The 24,535-nt window shown below is 34.3% G+C and overlaps 1 protein-coding gene across 2 annotated transcripts; it reads left to right on the forward strand.

Moving 5' to 3' along the window:
* Window positions 1-12,398: 12,398 nt before the first annotated feature.
* On the forward strand, window positions 12,399-21,820 carry LOC123546955 (monocarboxylate transporter 9-like). 2 transcript variants are annotated; one of them, XM_045333645.2, is made up of 6 exons: window positions 14,865-15,047; window positions 15,466-15,569; window positions 16,539-16,682; window positions 17,056-17,841; window positions 18,308-18,358; window positions 18,837-21,820. In XM_045333645.2, exons 1-6 carry the CDS (start codon window positions 15,007-15,009, stop codon window positions 18,950-18,952), a joined length of 1,242 nt encoding a protein of 413 aa, XP_045189580.2. In that variant the 5' UTR covers window positions 14,865-15,006; the 3' UTR covers window positions 18,953-21,820. The 2 variants fall into 2 exon arrangements, with proteins under 2 accessions (XP_045189579.2, XP_045189580.2); XM_045333644.2 differs by lacking the exon at window positions 15,466-15,569 and having other exon boundaries at window positions 12,399-15,047.
* The last annotated feature ends 2,715 nt before the right edge of the window (window positions 21,821-24,535 follow it).

Here is a 24,535-nt window from a genome sequence, read left to right on the forward strand (position 1 = left end):
AATTTCAACCTCGCAAATATGGTTTGTTCGTACTCGTAAAATCACAATTGAGGTTCTGAAAATGGCATGGCACCAAGAAATAACATTATTAAGATTATCGAAGCTGTATAAAACATACATTTGATGTAAAAGTTCAGTGTGACTGTTCGGTAAACTTTGGAAATTGACGATGAACGTCGTTTCGTATTTTTCAGGGGACTTATTTTCTCGGGGGTCGTAATCAATTTATTACATTGGTGACACAGTCATTCAGTAGAGTTATTCTACATGCAACAATTTAGACATAATGCATACTCTTAAATGTAAATGTCCGTGCCCGAGAAAGTGTGCTAAGTTGTTCAAGTCGAGTTGTCCGAATATGTCTATCCGAAAACGCGCATATCAGATAAACACGCGAAGTCTCGTTGGTAAATGCCTGTTGAAAAAATGTAGATTATTGTTCTTAGGTGGGATAGACATGGGTTATATCATTAGATAAGTATGTAAGTTGGTGCTATTATCTATCTAAAGTAAATTAAAAGTTGTTTTGGCTCAGTTGTTGATCCAATTGTTGTTTACTGTGCAGCACAGCCACAGGAAAGATAACTCGCACACGCTTGTTATATACAAGCCAAGATATACCCTAAATATTTTAACATGGTTTAAATTTAATACACTAACTTAGCAGTGTAATTGCCAGGCAAGTATGGATTTAAATTTCATTTATAGTAATTGTTAGTGGTATACTCTTTCTAGAGGCAGAAAGAATGTTAATATGGATATACGAGTATATTAAAGTAACAAACAGTTGTGATCGTTGATATAAATGTCGCCCATCACAGTTCTCTGCCTAAGGTCAGAAGGTACAGCAAATGTCAACATTGAAGTTTCTAATTTACTGTATTGCATTTTAATTTATTAGACATCCTGCATATCCTAGGCCTTTAGTAAAATCCATGTGATAGAGAATTTAGCGGCTTATACTATATATAATTTCACATGAGCCACGTCATGCAAAAAGGGACATTATAGTATTTTGATGACACTTCTACATTATTGCATACGTGATAAGTACATGCATTTCTTTACATAAAATAGAAATTTCAGATTTCAACTTAAATCATATAGGGGAGATCGAGATTTTAATGTAGCACATGTCATCAATAGATCGCAATATCTTAAGGAATATAGAAGGCGATGATGCTTTGATCGTTATTTGTTCCGTGACATAAACATGGAGGAGCAAGCGTTTGAAGGAGTGTTCAATTAAAAGTTTTTGAAAAGATTAGAGAAGATATATATAAAAAAAAGGTTGAACGAAGTACTTGTATGAAATGAGGCATCAAAATATTGCATGAATTCGCTCAAATTTAAAAAGGCGCACCGGCATGTTGAAGCGTCCAAGTGACGTCATTTATATAAAACAACATCAATTATATTAGGGACCTTTTTAGCTTGACGTAGCTCATAAAATTTAATTTTGTATGTGTTAATTTAATGCAGTAGATAAATTTTATTTGAAGTCAGTAATTGTACACTTAAATCATTGTAATCGGTCTTTAGGAAGTAGGGATGGTAATTGCATACACACAGTAATTATGTCTACAGTTATTAAGCCAATTCTTTTAATTAATAGATATTTAGCATGATACTTGTTTCTTATGTTTCTTTGGTAGATATTTTAGAGCTACAGTGCATATAATATTATGACTGCCAAGTTGGATGGCATGGTTTAATGAAGTAGCTGCCCAGGTCGATTTTCATATTTATAAATAAAAGCAGGAAGAAGCCGAAATGTTTTACACAGTGAAGTTTGAAAAGACTTTCAAAATTGTTTGTCATGTTACAAATTAGCTTAATATACATGTAGCTGCAATTCATGTAAACGGGATAATAAAGTATTAACAAATTTGCTTACTGATGAAATAAACTCTTCATGACCGCACATAAAAACACTGGAAATGGGTTGCACTTGATTGGACGGAAAAGTGGGATAACATTAATTATAGTTGCATATATCCCAGCTGAAATATTAATAAAAAAAAAGTTTTCATTCAGGAAGGTATGTTAAATTGGCAAACTATGTTTGGCTTTAAAACAGTTGCATTAAGGTAATAAACACTATATGGGAATAAGTCGGCTGCAGCTTGAATAATGGAGGAAACCAGAAAATTTATTAATCTAATGTTGCAAGCATATAAAATCTCAATCTGTGTACCAATTTAAATATTCAAACTATGATTAAAATCATATTCTTGACAAGCGTAAATAGTCCCGAAACAGATTAGACCAGTAGTTCGGGAAACCAATTTTAGCATTTAATATACATATTTTGGTCGGCAATAACAATCATTCTAGTCTACAAATAATAATATTTGTTAGCAACTAAACAAGAGTAAGGCTCGAAACGCTAATTAATGTTTTAAGTGTGGCAATCATGTGAGTTTTCATGACAAATTCTGTAAATGTTTTCGATATTTTCAATTTGTCTTTTACGCTATGAGTCCGTAATTTTTTATAATAATAATAAAAATAAATAAATAAATGAATTAGGGCAACGATTGTAATATAGCATAGTAGTGACAGGTCAGATCTTGAAGCCTGCATTATGGTTTTACTATTTAAACACAAACTGTTTCACCATCAATGGTAAATATATAAAATGGATTTGACTAAAGAGCATTAATTAACAGGAATTATTGAATCATTGCCTTCCTTAAATTTTAACTGTTTGCATGAAAAAGGACCAGTAACAGAAAATTACAACAGAAATGGAGCGCAAAAAATATTCAAGGCCTAATTTGTGCGGTAGACAATTTATATTTTCAGTCAGTACATCCATATATATGTATCATTGTAAAAAAAAGGGTATAATGAGTATATATACAGTTAGTACAGGTTCAAGTAAATGGGCAACATAACTGACTTCACCCTAACTGCAGGTTCAAGTAAATGGGCAAAATAACTGACTTTACCCTAACTGTAAAAAACCTGATAATCTGATAATGTGCGATAAAAGATGTAATAGTCATTGTCGTATGAAATACACTGTATATTAGTATGTCTTGAAGATAAGTCGTCAAGGACTACAGGTTTCTAAGACAACTTAAATTAGGCTTGTAGTAGAGGTCATTAGAATTTTGGGGGAATAAATTTTTCAAATTTATTGTGGCGGATAATTCTATGACTGGGCGAGCACGCAGGCGCATGTTCTTGTGGGATAAGTCAGAGTTAATGTTACAATCTTTTGATGGTTGTATGTTGTTGTTATAGCGATGTATTCCACTAGGTCGGTTGACAGTATATCGAACCATTGGTTGCTTGTCTGTTGTTAAAGTGATGCTAACCGCTAACCGCTAGCTCTGTTAACACTTTAGTGTGTTAACCGCTAGGTCAGTTAAATTGTGTTAACAGCTAGGTCGGTTTAAAGTGTGTTAACAGCTAGGTCGGTCAAAGTGTGTTAACCGCAATGTCGATTTAAAGTCTATTAACCGCTATGTCGATTTAAAGTCTGTTAACCGCTAGGTCGTCTGTTAACAGCTAGGTCAGTTTTCAGTGTGTTACCGCTATGTTGGTTAGCGGATAGGTCCGTTTACATTGTGAACTAGGTTTTGCCCATTACTACGTAGCGTAATTGCTAGTTTCACAAGCCCGCAGTCCGCAGTTGCTATTTAAGTCAATTTATTGATGAAAACATGCGCTTGCTTGCTCGTCAGTCAGTGGGCCTGATATCATGCGGCCTTTTCTGCCACTTATTTATACTACTGATAATTTGATATACAATATTGTTTGATATCTTTGGCATAACTTGTTTGTATAGAAGTGTTGACCTGGAATAAAGTGCTATTGCTTGTATGCTGTTGTTAGTTATTGCCTTGAGAAGTCCTAAAATAATTCTTATTATTTTATTAATAAATAATAATGTTTATTTTGGCGCATCAAGCTTGGTGTGTATCCAAGGTTACCAATCTAAGTTTGGTATTTGGATACACTCGGCTTTTTCCGTACCAGTAATCATTAGTGTGTGACCACTGGTCATTCGATTGTCGGCACGTGTACAACCAACAGAAAATGTAATGGTTTCAAAATCCCACCCACCACACCCATTTAGGTGCCATGCCATTTAGAGCCATGTTGTTAATGATACATGTCAGTGAATATCTAGTAGGTCACCGTTTGTTACTTATATATATATATATATATATATATATGTATAAAAGATGCAGAATTGATCTATTCTAAATGGTTCTGGATTACTGACGTTTTGCAGGTACATGTCTCTGTATAGATGGAGCATATATAGTCAAGTTGTTAAGTTTCACAGAGAAATGAGACCAGTTACACAAGTTTGTTTTTTTGTGGTGTAGCTGGTACATGTATGGTGACATATTTTGCTACTTACAATTTTATCCATGTGTTTATTAGTATACTGCCGGTGGAGTTTTATATATTTGCAGGCTGTCGATGCAGTAAAGGGAGGAACATTGTGTACAGACAGTAAATAAAAATGAACAATATATTGAGCACAAATGGTATACCAAGCAAAAATGGAACAAGTACAAACAATATTTGAAGTCATAATGTGACATCAGTTGAACATGTATATACATACAAACCAGATTAACTAAGCCGCCCAGTCAAGTGGACTGTATAATTCGAATTTATCCAAGGCCTTCGTGGAATAGAAACTTGAATGTAATGAAGTTTAGAAAGGAGAATGACTTTAACTATAAACAGCTACAAATGACACAATAATGGTTTTAACATGAACATTTAAGTACCTTATGAAGAGTCATTTGATCAGTTACCTTTTGATGAGTCATTTGATCAGTTACAAAGCAGGAAGATTCACAAACTCTGGAATATTTAAACTTGCGTACAAATTGGACTTGCTTTGTCTACTGGCCGGCCTTGTCACAGGCAAACAGTAATTTCCTGTAACAAAACTAGGAGACATGCAAACCGGGAATCAGCTGCAGTGGCACTCTTAGCAAGACATAAGCTTAGAATGTCACGACAGAACAGGGAATAAGATGAACAGTATTACAATAGCAATTGGATAATTATAAATATACTCTCTTGTAGTTATATATATTACTTTAAGACAATTAAGTGTAATTAGTGCTTAAATACTTACAACACTAATATATAGAACAGAAAACACTAAATTTAAATATACGTAACAGAAACAGTTAAGCCTGGAAGCACATTTGTTCAAATGTAGTTTTATCAACAGACTTGGGCAAATTGAAAATAAGAAGCGGCCAGCTCCTTTAACATCGAAGAATATTACTCAATGGATGTCTCAGCAATAGTCTGAGCATGAACTCAAAGTACTTTTTCAGCAGAGTGAAAGATATATTCCATGATTCATTTCGGAAATGTTCAGTTGCAATAATACTTTTTCTTGTGTGTAAATTAGCCATTGTTGTTTTTACATGTTGAAACTTGCATAAATAGTGCAATGAACTTGGATCGATAGGAAATTTGAACAGTTATTGTTTTGTAACAATTGATGTACTTTTGATGTTATATAAATTGTATAGTCATCCAGGTCATGTAATCCAACGCTTTCCCGTACTTTTCTCTCAAAGAGTTTTTAGGGTTTTAGCGCGCTGATTACAAATAACACTTGTACATAATTTTACCATGTTTAGTCTCTGTTCATTGCACTATTTACTGTTATGCCACAAAGAACTAAGTTGTTTATAATGCTTTTTTCTGATTCATGTCTTTCACTTCACCGTCTATGTTATGTATCTAGGATGAATTTTTTACATCATTATGTTAGAGGACCGTATGTTAGACGGGCTATAGCCAATTATGTTATCCTTATCCTATTTTTAAAAAAGAAAAGTTACTATTTGAATATGAAATCAATCTCATATTTACTCTTTTTGTGGAAAAATACATTATGAAGTTTCAGTTTTATATATGATTGGAAACATTTCTTAGGATTCTGTTCTTGCCTCTAAATGTACAGTATTTAATAGAAAACGAAAACATATAAATGCAATGATTTAACTCTAAGATTGAATAACCTATTATATACTTTAATTTATAGGATTCTGTCGCGTTGATGAAAATCTCCAACTGACATCGAGTAAGCATGTGTATTAACATCACATATCCAATTCAAGTCTAAATTTATTTCAGTGATATGTGAAATCTTGTAGATTTAAGCTTACTATACTACGGGTGACTATGGTCGCAATGCTCCTTGTCTTTGGTAACTTGGGTGGCTGTGGTTACAATCTCCTTAGGTAGTTCAGGTTTTTCGTCTACATGCTAAATTTGCCCGAGTTACATTAAATTTGCCTAAATCAGTTTAATATTTGAGTGAATAAGGCCGTTTTTGCAGTGATAATTGAAATCTTGTAGATTTTAACTTGCTATACTATGGGTGACTATGGTCACAATGCTCCTTAGGTAGTTTAAGTTTTTCGTCTACATGCTAAATTTGCCTTAGTTACATTTGCCTTAATCAGGTTATTATATGAGTGGATAAGGTAGTTTTTGCAGTGATAATTGAGATCTTGTAGATTTCATCTTGCTATACTATGGGTGACTAAGGTCACAATGCTCCTTAGGTAGTTTGGGTTATCATCTACACACTTAATTTATCCTAACTGCTTTTGCCTATATCCAATAAACATTTTAGTTAATGTGTTATTCTCATAACTAAACGGGGTTAATGTTTCAGCACACTGGTTGGTTCACTGTAGCAGTAGTGATGTAAGCTACTAGGGCAGTTGAAAGTGTAACAACTGTTTTTACGGTTTATGTTGTTGTTATAGTGATGTATTCCACTAGGTCGGTTGACAGTATATCGAATTGATGCTAACCTCTAGCTCTGTTAACACTTTAGTGTGTTAACCGCTAGGTCAGTTAAATTGTGTTAACCGCTAGGTCGGTTAAAGTTTGTTAACCGCTAGGTCGGTTTAAAGTGTGTTAACAGCTAGGTCGGTCGAAGTGTGTTAACCGCTATGTCGATTTAAAGTCTGTTAACCGCTATGTCGATTTAAAGTCTGTTAACCGCTAGGTCGTCTGTTAACAGCTAGGTCAGTTTTCAGTGTGTTACCGCTATGTTGGTTAGCGGATAGGTCCGTTTACAGTGTGAACTAGGTTTTGCCCATTACTACGTAGCGTAATTGCTAGTTTCACAAGCCCGCAGTCCGCAGTTGCTGTTTAAGTCAATTTATTGATGAAAACATGCGCTTGCTTGCTCGTCAGTCAGTGGGCCTGATATCATGCGGCCTTTTCTGTCACTTATTTATACTACAGATAATTTGATATACAATATTGTTTGATATCTTTGGCAAAACTTGTTTGTATAGAAGTGTTGACCTGGAAAAAAGTGTTATTGCTTGTATGCTGTTGTTAGTTATTGCCTTGAGAAGTCCTAAAATAATGCCTTATAAAACACTGTATTAACTACATTTTCACCATTTTCATCTTTTTGGTGAATTCATAAGATGCATGTGTCTGCAAAGAGGTAAGTTGCGACATTACACTATTTTTAACTCACCTGTCACGAAGTGGCAAGGTGCGCTATTGTGACCGCTTGATGTCCGTCGTGCGTCGTGCGTAGTGCGTCAACAATTTCTAAAAACTATTCTTCTTGAAAACCACCAGGCAGAATTACACCAAACTTCACAGGAATAATCCTTGGGTAGCCTCCTTTCAATATTGTTCAAAGAATTGAATTACATGCAGAACCCTGGTTGCCACGGCAACCGAAAGGAAAAACTTTAAAAATCTTCTTGTCCAAAACCACAGGGCCTAGGGCTTTGATATCTGGTGTGTAGCATCATCTAGTAGTCCTCTATCAAAATTGTTCAAATTGTCCCCCTAGGGTCAAATATGGCCCCGCCCCGGGGGTCACATGGTTTATATAGACTTATATCGGGAAAATTTGAAAATCTTCTTGTACAAAACCACATGGCCTAGGACTTTGATATTTGGTATGTAGCATTATCTAGTGGTCCTCTACCAAGATGTTCAAATTATCCCCATAGGGTCAAATGTGGCCCCGCCCCGGGGGTCCCAAGTTTTACATGGACTTATATAGGAAAAAAAGTTTAAAAATCTTCTTGTCTGAAACCACAAACTTAGACCTTTAATATTTGGTTTGTAGCATTGTCATATGGTCCTCAACCAAAATTGTTCAAATTGTACTCCTTGGGTGAAAAGAGGCCCTGCCCTGGGGGTCCCAAGTTTTATACAGACTTATATAAGAAAAAGCTTTAAAAATCTTCTTGTCTGAAACCATATGACCTAGACTTTTGATATTTGGTATGCTGCATTGTCTAGTAGTCCTCTACCAAATGTTTTCAAATTATGCCCCTAGGATTAAAAGAGGCCCCGCCCTGGGGTTACTTAGTTATTATGTGAGTTATATAGGAAAAAATCATCTGATCCTATTTCCAAGACTGTGTAATTATAATTACCTGATGACCCTAAGTAATATGATGTCACTTGACTGTGACCTTGACCTACTGACCTACTTTCTTGTTTTTTAAGATACAGCCTTGAAATTTTGATGACATACACAGTTTTGCACACAAATCGTAAAACTGAATTTCATTGACCATGAATGTAACCTACTGACTTTCTTAATATTTTATCATCAGTTGGACATTTGAAACATGTAGCTCATATTACTCAGGTGAGCGATCCAGGGTCATCATGACCCTCTTGTTTGCAAAATTCACGGAAACTTTTGCAGAGCTTCGAAAAGCTGTAAATCAAATATGCTTTTAGACAAAATAATCGTGGTCTGTTTAACAAAAGGAAAAAAAAGAAGATTTACCTGCTTTATAAATACATTGGCTATAGGTTCCATCGTTGTCAAGTACAATACCTTGAAATGAAATATGACTTTTATTGTTAAGTATGCATACAATATGTCTAAGTTAATGTTCAATAGGCTTTTTAATTAATCAACAAAAAGGTAAAATTTCAACAAGATTTAAGTGAATAAATCAAAATATTATGCGTCTTTGTTGTATAACATAACCAAAACCAAGCAAAGGGACCTAAATAAAACCGTGCGGCGCATCTTACTGAAAAGGTATTCGTTAGAATTAATCCAAACATATGAAAATTTATTTCAAGAAATCTGATAAAGAAATAATATATATTTTTTTCAAACTTAGAATAGATTCTATACCTGCAAGTACTGGTCCAAAAAGGGAAGCTGCTCCAGCAAACAAAAACACAAATCCAATAGCCGCTGCTACGAACTGAATGTCGACGAAATATGAACACATTGGAGAAACTAACACATAACCACTGCCAAAGAAAAGACCTAAACCTAAATTATAGATTAAATGGCCAGTATAGAAGTTCGAAACGAATGGATATAGTATTGTTGTTACAGACACTGTACATAAACAACCGCTATACAGCCAAATGACATTGATTTTACTACAGTTTGCCAAAAGACCAGCAATGACACGTCCAATGAAACCCATTATACCTCCTAGTGAAACTATAAATGCCGCTGGTACTGACGTAAACCCTTTAGAGATCACAAAAACTGGTAAATGTAGAAATATCATGTCCATAACACCGCAAAATGCAAAATGTAGCTACAGAGAGCAGAACTACAGGCATTTTAATAACCGATCTAGGATACATTTTTAGAGTTGTAACAAGTCGGTCTTTAAACTTCAATTCAGCGTCTATTATTTCACGCTGTTTATGTGTATGTATTTTTCAAGCTAAGAGTTCCTAAAACTATTGCATTTGCTGATAGCGTTGCCATGACAATAAAAAAGCCAGTTGAACCGTAGTGCGCATGAGATGAGCAAGATCCATAAGTGGAGCAAACGCGAATATTCCAGCGCCCGTTCCAGACAAAGTAACATCTAACGCAATGTTCCTTCTTCTTTTAAGATTGAATCCAATAGCAACTATACTAGCAGTATATCCTAGTCCTGCAGCAATACCTGAAATGAAGGGTGCAAGTATGGTCTACTTAGTGTCATATGTGTATGCTAAAGTTCAATATTTAACCAATTTTAACAACCGTGAAATCATATCTTTTAGCCTGTGAATAATTAAATTCTTTTCATATACGAGAATTGTAACTTTTTCGTCGCTAGAATTATAAGTCAGGCTTTCCTAAAAATCTAAATCAAAATCATGTACTCGTCTCACTAAAAGAAATTGGGGCTAATTATGTATTCATATGTTTACCAAACTTTACCTGCCGTTACCCAAAAAGTAAATATCGCGACATGCGTGGTTGGAGCAAACACGGTTGCCTAGTATCCGCAGACAAACAGTATGCCAGATAAAATCACAGATGTCCGACAGCTCTACTTGTCTATCACTGCACTTGACAATGGACCTGAAATGCCGCATATTTTGGATGTGAAATATAAATATGTATAGATATGTCATTGAAAGTCGAAGACAAACTTTTTGTTAATAAAGCAGAACAGCTATGAAATCCATATAATTCCAATTAATTTTACTCTGAGTAATGCTCTATGGTTTACTGATTCAGTGGAATTCATTGGAATCACTTAGAACGTTTACCGAAAATAATGATTTAAATATATACACGTTGCACGTTTTAGCGGACACTAATTGTATTACCTCTCTTTAAATGATTCCGTGTACAGAAATGTAGGCAGATTTTATCCTGATATTTAACAGTAAGTTATAACCATTTTTGACTTTTCTTTTTTCATTTGCTTTTTTGAAGCTGCAATGTTTGACACAGACGGATTATATGGCATCGTGAGTAAACTATTATCTATATGACAGAAGAAATAAATTAATTTTACTGTTTCACGCTAAACATGGCTTATAAATGAAAGCTTGTCAGTGCCGTAACCAGCCCTGAAAAACTACCGAGGCAGAAGAGTTGTAACATAGTTACATGTTTGTATTATCATGTGTTTATGAAATATTGTTTTGTAATTGATTTTATTTACATTTGATGCCCATTCTAATCGTATACATGTATTACATATATATTGCATTTCAATTTTGTCTTAAAGTTATACATGTAACCAACTTGCCTGATCACGAATTCTATTTGCAAAGTTGTAAACAACAGATGTTATATTAGTGCTACATCACGTTCCTTTTTAACATTTCTGTATTATTCTCCGAACGTTATCACGTGCGTTTAAATTCCTAATTTATAACTAGTAATATATTAATTCAGACGTGCTATATATGGTGTATATCTAATCAATATTCTAACTAGTACGTGATGTGTAATATCCGCCATGCCACCAAAGTAGATAGAAATTATAACTTTCATTATGCCATTCAAAGATGTTTTACTGTAAGTGCTTTGGACGAGATCTAATTGTGAGGCCCTAAGATATATGTGCTATAATAATTCAACGTCAATTAGTGAGGCGTGACCTATCCGCTATCCTCGGCGTTTACCGCAGTATTGTTATGAGCTAGAAGTGCAGACAAGCCTCGATGCATAAAGTTGATCTATAGATTCGTAATCATTTTTTTCTGTTTTGTTTTTTATCTGAGTAAACACGAAGTAAGAATAAAAGTTATAGTAAACCTTGTAACTGAACTTGTTGTTAGTAACTATACGATCACGGGTGTGACTACGCTATAGAGTGTTGCATATATGGGCTTAGATACAAACTACACTTTTACAAGTCAACAATTGATTTGAACTATAAAAACACATGGAGTTGTGACAAATGTTACTACCGTAGGGTTACAGGGGCCCATCCTGAGAAATATTTTGAAATTCTGCGAGACAGAATGGTGTATTTTAATTTATTTCAGATATAAAATCTTAACAAAACAGTTTTGGAATGTACATACAACTCGTCTGCAATATTGGAGCGGTCCTCCTTAAAATGTTTTGACACAATACAATACAACGCTGTTAAATCCAAGCGATTTCTGACAAAAATCTGAGCACATCAGAGTAAAATGTACACACTACACGCCTGCATAATTGGAGTTCACGTAGAGGGTTGGAATCGGGGTTCTCCCCAAGAAATTAATTATTTTGAAATTATACAAGACAAAGCTGTGCATTTTTAGCAACCTTCGAAAAAAAATCTGAGCAAATAAGGTAAAAACATTTTGCACATAGTCGCCTGCATAATTGGAATAAAGGTAAAGATGGGATTTCAAGGGTCCTCCCCAAGAAATTTTGAAATTATTAAAGACTGAATGGTGCATTTTAAGACATCTATGATAAAGAATTTGAGAGAATAAGGTTGAAATGCACACATTACTCGCTTGCATAATTTGAGTAAGGATTGGGGGTCCAGGGTCTTCCCCGGGAAATTTCGAATTGATACAAGATAAAATGGGGCATTTACAAATGTTTTAGCAAATCAGGTTAAAATGTACGCATACGCACTACTCGTCTGTGTAATTTGAGTAAAAGTAGAGTTGGGGTTCGGGACCCTCTTAGAGAATAATTGGAAAGTTCAATAACTTTTTAAAGGCAAAACTATGCATTTCAGTCATTTCAGACAAATGAACCTGAGCAACTCAGGTTGACAGGTTTACCATACTAGACTTGTAAATCGGAGAACAGGTAATGGGCTCAGAAGTTGTTAAGTTTCACAAGAAAATGGTACGTTTTTAAAGCCATTTAAAACATGACATTATTAGCAAAACGTTATGTGAATCACAAGAAAAAGTACAAAATTAAATGCTTACATGAGAAATGTTTGGAGGGAAATGTGTGACTATTTTTAGGAGTTAACTGTTGACTTCGTGCTCAAGTGAGCTAAATATCAAGACGAGGTATCATTTTCATCAATATATATTATGACTTGGGGCTTTCTTAATGGGACACATCAAAATGAGTTTTCAGTACACAGAAATCCTAAAATGGACAAAGAAATATATACAATCATTGCAAAAGAAATATCCACCAGTTACAAAAATAAATTTGCCTCATTGAATATATAGACTAGATCTGGTAGACCGAGTATTTCTCTATTGAACATGTCATGAAAACAGAGAAAACAGGAGACAAATCATGTTAGATATTTGTATCAAATACAATGTATATCTATTTTGTTTTGAGCGAAAACAGAACTTGTGAATGTTATAGATATATCACATGTAACAAAAAACAAGTTGCTTAAAAAAAAATCCGAAGCAGCTGCCTCAGTGTGCCTCAACGTAGTTACGGCACTGATAGTAGCGTTGTTTGTGGAGTGTAGCGGCCGTAAAATATGTTCCCGTACCTTCATTCAGCGTTTTTATATCTCTCTCTTCAGATCGGTCAGCACGATATTGATGTTGTGTTAGTGAATTGTTTAATTTTTCAGCTTAACCATTTCGGCTTGGGTGGTTCCAAAACAACCGCTTTAGTAGCTTTTGGTTTAATCACCATTTAAATACGGTGCCTGCTATATACATGCTAGATACGAACACATTTTGGAGGTCCCAATAAGCTTAAATATTATACTTTTCCATCTTTTGATACGAATTATTTTTAGAAGTCGTGGCCGTTATAAAATGTGTTGAAAATAATAATATGGTCAAGCTTGTGCCACGTGGCAATTGGACAATGGAGTAGTTCACACTTATTCACAAACAGGCACTCGGTTCTTTGTGTATCATGTCAATATAAAAACAATTTAATCATGATCAATTGACAGGTCAAGATTTAAAGAGGTGTAAATAATTTTAAACACATTATGGACGTTCTAGTGTCGATACAGGTAGGTTGCGTCTTACAAAATATACAAACTTTTATACCTCTAAGACTGATTGTTATAAAGTACCTGCTTCAATGTTGGCGGTGGATGTAAATTGGCGCTCTGGACCTCGACCGCACATTAAAATTTAGATTATTACAGTTTTACCTGTTTAAGTATGACTTTTCTTGAATAATTGCAATGTTATCTGAATAAATTAACTTAATCAGTTTAAAACTATTAACTACTTTCATATATCGGAATCTATTCACCGATGATACCGGTGATACTGCCCAAATTGCTCGGACAAATTATCTGGTCATACATTCATTAATACGAATTTCGTTTGATACGAACATATTTTTTAGGTCCCGAAGAGTTCGTATAAAGCGAGTTTGACTGTATATTTATTTTGTCTTTTGGTAGTTTTTGTGATATGCAGGTTCCATAGCCTCAGATTTCCTCTCTAGATTATCCCAGTTTGTTTAGTTATGCTTTCTCGTAAAGCTATTACTTTAACTGTGGACCATCATAGAATTGCACTCTGTACTTCAGTGAAGGTTCATAAATACCTCTGCGGATTTATCTAAATTATATTCTGGTACTTATGACATTAGTAAATGTTGACGATCTGCTCAGCCTGGGGTTAGAGGGCGTGGACTGTAGCTTGCATTTCCACTGCCAACCATGAACAGGCTCAGTCAAACCGAGCTTGCAACAGTTTAGTTTATGTCATGTTGGGTGACCTGTGGTTTCAACTTTTCTATTTTACATATCAATAACAAATAAAATGAGATATCTTGTACATGTATCAAATAAAATATCCATTCAATAAATGAGCTTTTACATTTATATAATTCTCTTGATATAACAGTGTGTAGCAAATAAAATATACATTCAATTATAAAATTTATTATATTAAATGATATTTAACATTTATGTAATTCTCTTGGAAAGCGGCCAAACGCGCACTTCAAAATATAACAGTGTGTGGTAATAAGATATCGTAGACGTATATCAATTGAATTAACATTCAAGTTTAAATATTTGACTATGCATTTTATGTAATATTAAAACATGTTTAAAATTTGAAAAATAACTGAAGCTTTTAAAACATGAGGGAGACATATACTGTTTATACAATTGACGATAAAGATGATAACAATGACGACAATGGTGCAAGCAGTTCTACAAGAGATAATGAATCAAATGACTTTAAACACTTGGATAAAGGATGGTCGTACGTGATACTATTTGCCAGTTTTGGAACATGTTGCATAATTGGTGCTAATAATTACGGTACAGGAATAATCCATAGAATACTGCTGGAAAGATACAATGAAAGTGTCGTTCTAACGTCATGGTCTGGATCATTACAGTTATCACTGATGTGTCTCTCAGGTGAGAAATACTTAATAGTCATTTCACTTTAAAGAAAAAACTAGCTGAAAATTAAATTAGTTTCATCCATTGTGTTACTTTTCAAACACTGAAAGAAATTATTGAAAAGGGTGTATAGCTTGAAATCGAAGAAAATTGTTTACCACTGAGACAGCCGCTTTAGTGTTGATGTGTCTCTCAGGTGTATATTACTCTTCGTTGAGATTAAATTGTTTTGACAAAAGATAACATTTGTAAGTGGTTAAGATACAATTAAAAACATGTATGCCTTCTCGATTTTAGCAGGAATTTATTTAAACTTTGTTTCCAAATCAAAAAAATGTTATTTAAATATTAGCTTTAAACTGTATTGAAAACATTATTTATTTTCGGATAAAAGGCTGCAGATTTTTTAAAGTTTGCCTTTCTCATTTTAAAGCTATTCTTTCGCTAAGATCTCATGCTGGCCGGCAATTGGCAGCAAAATCAAGGAAGAATATCCAACAGGGAATGCCACGTTCCAAAAACGCAGCCTCCCCAAAGGTACACACGAGCATCACTCGCAAACCACACACACAAAATAAACACACAATGATAAAACAGACAAATACAGGAACACAGTGGGGCACCGCCTTCGAACGGTCAGTAGCAAAACCACCACTGGGGAGTTTAAACCGGTTTATGGTTCAGTAAACCAAGTTTTTCCTTCCTTTTAATGGTGCCAAGGTGCCAGTTATTTTATAAACACATCTTTACCTTTTGAAATGACAATTGTTAAATAGCTAGGGTTTAACTTCAGAAGGAAATGTTTATTTTCAATTCACTGAAAAACTAAAGTGTCAGAATTTCCTCACAGCCGAGGAAGCCTGTACTATTAGATACAGAATTATCATGAAACCATCAAGTGGTCACATGAGGTAGCCAGGTTATTGCCCATTGCGATCTGATAAGCCTAATTACACATGAATACAAAAAGTAAATGTGCAATATATTAGTCGACACAAAATGAATGATAAGAATGAGAATCTATGAAGAGGCTAAGATTTCTGTAGGGTGTTCTTAAACTGTTAGATTAAAGGCAAAAGTCTAACTTGCTTACCCATCAATTGTCCCAAAAAGCATTGCAGAAACTGTCCCAGTCGGCACATTTTGAGCCGAAAACAATCAAAAAAGACGACAGAACGTGTATTATGTTCGATCCCTTCTGACATGAAGATTCGTTTCTTTACTCAAACATTAGAAGAATTAAGTTATTACCTGATGGCGTAAATGATTACAATTACAAATTATTAACTTTTACGACAATATATAAGCTGCCAATGGCAAGGTTTTGTAAAATATATATCGTTGATTAATGAGAAAATTAATTTCTTGTCCATAGGTAAGTTAGACATGTCTTAAAGTTCACTAGAAAACAGAACACAAATGTCTACTAGAGTTAAATAAAACGTTATGTTACATTGTAAAACTATAGTCTTGTGTTCTGCTCTATACACGTATTTATTTTCTCAGCTCCTCTTGCAAGTGTAGCGATAGATAAGTACAGCTGTCGGACATCTGTTATTTTGTCTGGCATACTGTTTGTCTGCGGATACTGGGCAACTGTGTTCGCCCCAAACATGCACGTGGCAATATTTACTTGTGGAGTGACAGCAGGTTATTTTCTATTTATTTTCTTTATACACATCTTCGAAGTATATATATTACCAATACAAAGATGTAATAAGGCTTGCAAACCTAACGTCTTAAGTATGTAGCATCCTATTGTAACTTTAATGAGTATTTTTGACCGGCCTGAAAAGCAAATCGAAAAGTCATGATTTTACATGAAGTTTGATTAAAATACAATTGCATTGCATCATTTATATCTATATTTCACCTGAAAAAAGATGTAAAATTTTCAAAAAAAAATGCTAGACGGATACAGTAATAAGTTCGGCCGTGTGTGCTTATCATTCAATTTTGTTGTTTTTAATTGGAATTTCAGAAAGTTTTAAGTATACCAGACTTCTTCTTAACTTCATTTCAGGGATTGCCGCAGGGCTGGGATATACTGCTAGTATAGTGGTGATAGGTTTCAATTTTAAAAGGAGAAAACACATTGCGTTAGGACTCACCTTGTCAGGAATGGGAGCTGGAATATGTGCGTTTGCTCCTCTTATGGACTTTGTTCATACGCACTATGGTTCAACTGGATTTTTCATAGTCATGGCAACACTGTCAGCAAATGTTATTACATTTGGAACTCTCTACTTTCCAAGCAAACTAGAAATTTATACACATAAACAGCGTGAAAGAGAATCTGAATCTAGATTTGGAGGCAAACATTTTGTTGGCACTATAAATATGTATTGTAACTCGATTTTAAAGAAACCAATCGTTTTGTTGTCTGTTGCCACGTTTGCATATTTTGGTGGCACAGACATAATATTTCTAAATTTACCGACTTTCGTTTTGTCCAAAGGATTTACGTCAATTCAAGCAGCATTAATTGTCTCTCTTAATGGAATATTGTCTGTAGTTGGACGTTTCATCACAGGACTTCTGGCCAGTTTCAAGAAAATTAATGTTTTTTGGTTGTATTCTGGTTGTGCATGTATAGTTGCTGCAGCAATCATCGTATATCCACTCATTGCGAATGTCTATTTTGGTCAACTTACATTTAGTTCAGTTCTGGGACTTTTCTATGCAAGTTGTTATGTGTTAATTTCTCCTCTATGTTCATATTTTGTGGACATTCATCTTACATCAGCGGCAATCGGGTTTGTGCTGTTCAGTGGAGGGATCGGTTCCTTGGTCGGACCAATGTGTGCAGGTACAGATACCATTAAATTTTATGTTCTAAACTGTGTTTGGAAAATTTGAACGTCTCCGCAATATTGATATTATCATATCTTATTATCAAATCTTAATACTTGTGATGTAAATAAATTAATTGCAAACGGTATTCTTGCAAACGTTTTATTTCTCTACATATTTTGTAACTATTATAGCTGCGCCAAACATTCACATATTTGAATGTAACTGTTACTTGTATCACAGATCTTACTAAATGCATAATATACAGATGGTGAGTTTTAATACTTTGACGGGAGCGCATACGTGTATGAATGGTCCGCTTAATAAACAAATAAAAAAATGAAAAAAGTAACATAACTTAGATTAATGTATTAGAAGATAACTACGTTTTCTATTAGGAGCAAACATTTCAAACACATGTTTAGATGTGTAGCAAAATGCCAAACGTTTTGTTAACTAATCTTACTATGCTTTATTCACAGGTGTTCTGCTTGATAACGGTGGAACTTACGACCAATGCCTTTACTCAGCAGGTACATTTTAAATTTAGTTTATAGTTTGTACATTAAACAGCCCTTTACAAGACAGACATGTTCTAAAATAATTTGTATCATTCATGTCTTTTGACGTTAAAATATAAACATATAATATAATTCAAAAAGTGTTTTCAGTCTGAAAAAAATTCCTGTCAAAACATTCCCTCAAATACATCCGCTAAGCATGTCACCTCTGACAATACCTAGTTATTACAGTCATATGCTTGAGACAAGGGAACTATAATAAGAACTATATCACTATGACACATAAAGTAAAACGATGTAACGTTTTTTTAAAATAACAATGTCTTAAAAGTATGTCTTAAAAGTATTTTGCACGGAAAATATAGGCAACACAAAATCTTGAAATGTGTTTTGTTTACCCATGTAGAGTAATATCATAATGTATAAAAACAATGTGAGCATAAAAGTATCGGGAATTGATTCTCTAGCGGCTAATATTTCTGTTTTGCAGGAGGTTGTATCATGGTTGCTTCTGTACTGGGTTTACTTACATCATGTTGCCAGCGAAAACAGAGAGACAGTTCCAGTGGCACTGAGCCTATATGTCTCAGCTACAACCATATATAACTATTATCTGCCTATCTATGGTTAAGGAACCAGCGCAGAAGCCATCTAGTTTATTCAGCTGACATACTAAGACTTTTTAGTGACGGAAATCATATTTTTCTCACAGAAGTGCTGAGCACTACTAAATCTGCTATGAGGTAGGGTTGGCAGGTCGATCAGAATAAGCACGGCTAAAATAGTTTTCATTTTGCCTTTGTCAAGACTTTAATTTATACATGTAGGGAGGAGTAATAATGTTTAGTGACAGCCTACTATACCCTGCACTTTTTCAGTTGAATCCTAGGACTATGTTTCATTTTGGATAGCTTAAGGTCATATTTTGTTGGACTAAATTGAGTATATATTTTTGACATGTTTGGTAGATATAATAGAGAAACCGTATTTGGTGAGTACCTGAAATTCAGTATTAGTCTGATTTTACTAAATCCAAGTACTGTAATTTGTACGTCTGCTTTGTCTTCATTTCATGTTTGTTTTAAGATGCCTATTCAAATTGAGGCAATGACTTAAAATCAAAAATAATACCACGCTACGAACATTGCACATTGATACAAGATATACAGGGAATAGTATTTAGAGCTTCAGTATTTAAACAATAAACAGTCTAATTTACCCATTCTTGACTTGATACAGGTTTCAAATACATGATATCTTGTTTGATAACAAAATGAAAAATTGCTACGGCAACAATGTATGTACGTCAAAACTACTAAAGTTTAACGTTTTTGTCTGGATAAAAAGTTAAGTGTGATGGTTCGGAAAGTGTACATAATTATTTAATGTATTATTACCACAGTATGAATATGTACTACTACTAAATGTGCCAGTTTTTGTCAAATGACAGTTTAAAGATATTGCTTGACAGTTGTAAATGCAGGTCGACATACACACTTTTGCATATGAATATCTTAAATGTTTTTATCTCAAACAGAAAGGCGACAATTTAGATCACGACGTTCCCTCTATTAAATAACTACATGTAGATTTGTTTTGAACTTAAAAAAGCGTTTATAACTCATCTGTCCGAAGACCCGAGCATCCGGATGTCGCCGTTTGCATCACACACTGGTAACAGTGTTTCATGCAAGAACATATCTGAGATCTTTAAACTTCAAATAGGAATTTCTAGTCATGAAATCTTCTGTATAAGCAAAGTCACATAAAATACCTCCTGTCTCTTTTACGGCCCTTCATTTTGACTTTGCATGCTAAACATGACATTTCGATGTAGGTGCTAGCATCATTTGAAAATGTAGTCTTAAACAATACCGTTTTGTCTTTCTCCAGAGTTTGCATTTGTATTGAGTACCTTTTTTGTCCTGTTTTATATCTAGTGTCATTGTTTAGACGTAGCCGCCTAAGTGGAGAGTCATGCAGCCGGTTAACTCAGTCGGTATAGCACTCTCCTGCAAGCGAGAGTCCTCGCGTTAGAGCCCCAGACTTACTGCACATTTATTTCACCGTGCGACACTAGGATATGCATACCTGGGAAAACTATGCTTTACTTTAATTTATCATATGTTTGACGTCGCGGAATGAAATAAAGCCATTGAATAAAATTGATAATACACTAGTTTAATAAAGCTTTCACGTCGACGTCGAAGTATGGGGGACGTTGGTGAAATTAATGTGTTTGTAATAGCTAAAGAAAGTAGATTTGTTGGTGTTAGAGCAGGAAAAGCTATCATGTGATATTGTATATACTATTGTATATTACATTTGTGACTTTCCACATTGAATTTATTAAACTCGTTGAATAAAATTGATAAAATGCTCGGCAGAGCCTCGCATTTTATTATTTCATTCAACTCGTTTAATAAATTCAGTAGGAAAAGACACTTATGTAATATCCCCTATGTGGGACTAATTACCACCCACAAAATCACCCCTTATTTGATGATGGTGGACATAAACCTCCATATCATTATGCTAAACAAACAGTTTAAAACGAAAACTAATATCAACGTATTTTTTTCAACATTTAATCTCCATTTTAAAACGAAACGAGTCGAAAATCTTAATGTTTAACAATAAAGAAGGCACTTTGTTTTGTCTGCGACGACTTCGTCTGTTTTCCGTTACATAAAAAAAAAATCGTTACATAAAAAAAAAATCCTTTGAAAAACAATTCGTATATTTATAGTAATGCACCGTTTTGTTACACTGACCTATTTTTTCTCAATAATTTAGATGGTGTCTGATACGCAAACTAAAACATGAATAAAGTAGAGCAGAACCTATTTAATCTTAACCTATCCTAAAACAAGTACAAAGTCTTAACAATGCATGATTGTTTATGTTAATTGTAGGAGCTATTTTCATGTTTATCAAATTTCTTGCTATTTAGAAAACAATCAAACAAGTGCGCAGACTTTGGGGGAATGTTATTTTTGAAGCTTTTATACGTTCATTTTTATCTTTCTATTTTACATTTTCATGACATTTAAATTTATATAGAGGGGACGTTTTTGCTTCGATCAGACTGAATTGTCTTTCATGAATGAACACCAGATGCAATATATTTTTTCATGAGTTGCATAGCCACGAATGAAAATGTAATAAATGATGTTTATGTGTGAAAGATGTTACATGTAAAACAAACCTATTTTCTTTTTATTTCATGTTTTGAGTAGAATTAACCACTTTATTATTTCTTACTTGTGTAAAATATATTTGATATTTTCACTGTGACAAAAAGAAACAGATATATTTTGTAATGGTCACTCTGTTGGCGAACACTGACTAATAAGTTCCCCTTCCAATATGAGGTGTTAACCTGTAAGCGTTGGTATAAAACATGCGGCAGTTTAGATTCTTGACGGATAGAGTATATCTGTAGTATTGTGCAAATAAACGTATTAAACAATTCCTTCGGGTCCGTTACTTTCTTATTTTTTTATATAGTAGAATACAACATATTTCACTCTAATATTTTGGTAATTAATAATTCCCTGAAAAACAAGTAGTTATATATTTTTATATTGTATACCTTTGTTTAATTTTTAAATAAAGATGTACTAATTTACATGACAAAAAGATGGTTTCCATTCAAAACCATCGTAATTAATTATGGCTTGACAATATTTTGATGTCGCTGCGCTAATACTCTCAGATATGTGATAAGATGCAAACATTTTCATATCGTTGGAATTTCTTAAGCACCACGCTTAAGATTAACACGTAATGTTTGCTTCCTAACAGAATGAGTAAAATTTATCCCTCAATAAATGCGATTTTAGTGTTGAGCAAGATCTTTCCAACGGTGAATGCTTGAATAAAAATCAGCCATTTGTTATCAATCTATCAAACCATTATTATTTTGACTTTTGTGTAAACACGATTTGTCGCTTATTTAAACAAAGCAAAAAAGCAACCTTGTTATAATCTGAAAGGTGCAATATGGTTTAAGCGGGAATCGATAATGTTAAATTGAGGCATCACTTCTGGTCAATTACTCCTCTGGAAAGGCCTGGACTATTTAATATATCTATCAAAAGATAATACACAAAGGCAAGAGTCACAAACACATCTTATTCTTATACAAGTTTAACTTTTAAAAAAAGCTAGAAAGTGGCTCGCTTAGCTCTTGTTCTAACAGGGCAGTTATGAAGCACAGTGGTATGCCAGTGAAAATTATAGGGTCTGTGATGCCTTGATAGGTCAGTGGTAGAACGTTTATTGTGGGTACACAGGTTATGTGTTCAATGCCTGAACGTGAGCATTTTACCAGAAATTCGCTTGCTTTTTGCTTAGCATTAAAAAGAAAACCAACTTCCTCTCTCTTGTACATTCATGGCGATTGGTATCATATAGCGTAATATAAGTTACAGCTATGGCGATGAGAAATTATGTCTTGCGTTTGCGGGAACCTCCAGTGTAGAGAGTTGCAAAAACCGAAAAATTTAAGGAGAAGAGCCGAAAAGGAAGGAAGGGAAAAAAACGAAAAATTAAACAAGAAGAACCGAAAAGGAACGATGGGTACTGTATTCTGTGTTGATAACGCCTTGAAATTTTGCCTTATTACCTATATTCATTCATTCCAGAAAAGGAGCAATCTGAATCTTTCATTGAGCTTCTTTGTGTTCATTAATATAAGATGGTGGCGGCCTATGTGGATTACATGACTTTTTCGTAAATCAGCTTTCGATTGGTCACTTTTTGTAAGCCTGCTTTCATTGGACACTTCTCGTAAAGGAAACGCTATTTTGTTTTCTTGGTTGCTGGCTTGCATTTGTAATGAAAGTAAAAAGCTGAGAGCCAGGTTTAGGAGATGGTCTGCCGTTTAGGTAGATTTAATAGTAAAATCCTATCGTCGAGACGAGCCTGCATGACAAACCATTTTTATTGCAATTAAATTAGCCACCGGTGAGGTAAAGTCGACCTACTATTCTAACATTTTTATTATTATGATAGTTTGATTAACAAAGAAAAAGGTCAACGAAAATCAGGTTTTCTTACCGACTTTCGAACGAATCGTTGTTTATTGCAGAGATTGACCCGCGGAACAGTGAGAGATAAAAGTAAAATAAATTTGTTTCTTAACAGATATGTTTATCTAGTCCTGTAGCAGCAGAGATCCCTTTTACCACAACATCATTATTGTATTTGTATTTGATTTAAATTCATCTAAAGTGGTAGGTAGGCGAAGATCAATGTCTACTATTTGACAGATACAAAGTTAGAGACTAGTATACACGTGTATCCAAATTTTCACTATTTTCACACATTAGGGGTTTCTCTCTTGCATGTATACACGCATGTTAAAAAGCATAAACGTGTGGAGCTTCTCGTGGGCAAGTTACAGACAAGGCATATAAGCTCAAGTACAGGGTGATGCGTAATATATGATAACATAAATAACTTTTATAACTTTGTCAGTTTTTACAATAATCTATATTGTAATATATATTACATTAGCATACATATGTTAGTTTTTTTACAGGTAAACTTCACTTCATTTTCACATGACACTTTTTTAAGTTATAATAGATGTTTAAAATGTCACCCTCGACTTTGCAAAACGAGCTGTAAACGATGGCGCGTTAAAAATCTCGCTATTTTGCCTTTTCGCGCTGTGTTTTCTCGCTTGTCGTTTCCTCAATCTCGCCCTCTCGCTCTGGCGCCCGCTATGAAGCGAAATGGCGACAACGTCCCACACCAAACATCTCGCCTTTTCGCTTTGTCGCGGGCGAAGTTGGCAGAAATCAGTCACCATAGAAAATTTCTTAATGACAGTTCAACTTATAAACATGGCAAAAGACAAAGAAAAAAATGCACAAAAAATACGGCTTCTGCCGTATTGTGAAAATTGCCTGAACTATTATCAAGTAATTAGGATTAATCTGCAGAAGGGAAAAACGAAATTGTTTTGTAATATTTCAGCTACCGCTGAAGTAACTCTAACGCTTCAACTGTGCAGTGGTACCCCTCACCCCACACAATAACAATCTATCTCTCAAATAAAGGTTGCCTGAGAAATAGCTTTGTTGTAATCGTTGTTTTTACAACTCCTTTGTAGTGGTCTGTACGATAGAGCATGGGATGTTTCACTCATAATCCAGCGCCACATGCGGAGGCTAAAAG

The sequence above is a fragment of the Mercenaria mercenaria genome, chromosome 9, assembly GCF_021730395.1.
Source record: "Mercenaria mercenaria strain notata chromosome 9, MADL_Memer_1, whole genome shotgun sequence".
NCBI classification, from domain to species: Eukaryota; Metazoa; Mollusca; class Bivalvia; order Venerida; family Veneridae; genus Mercenaria; species Mercenaria mercenaria.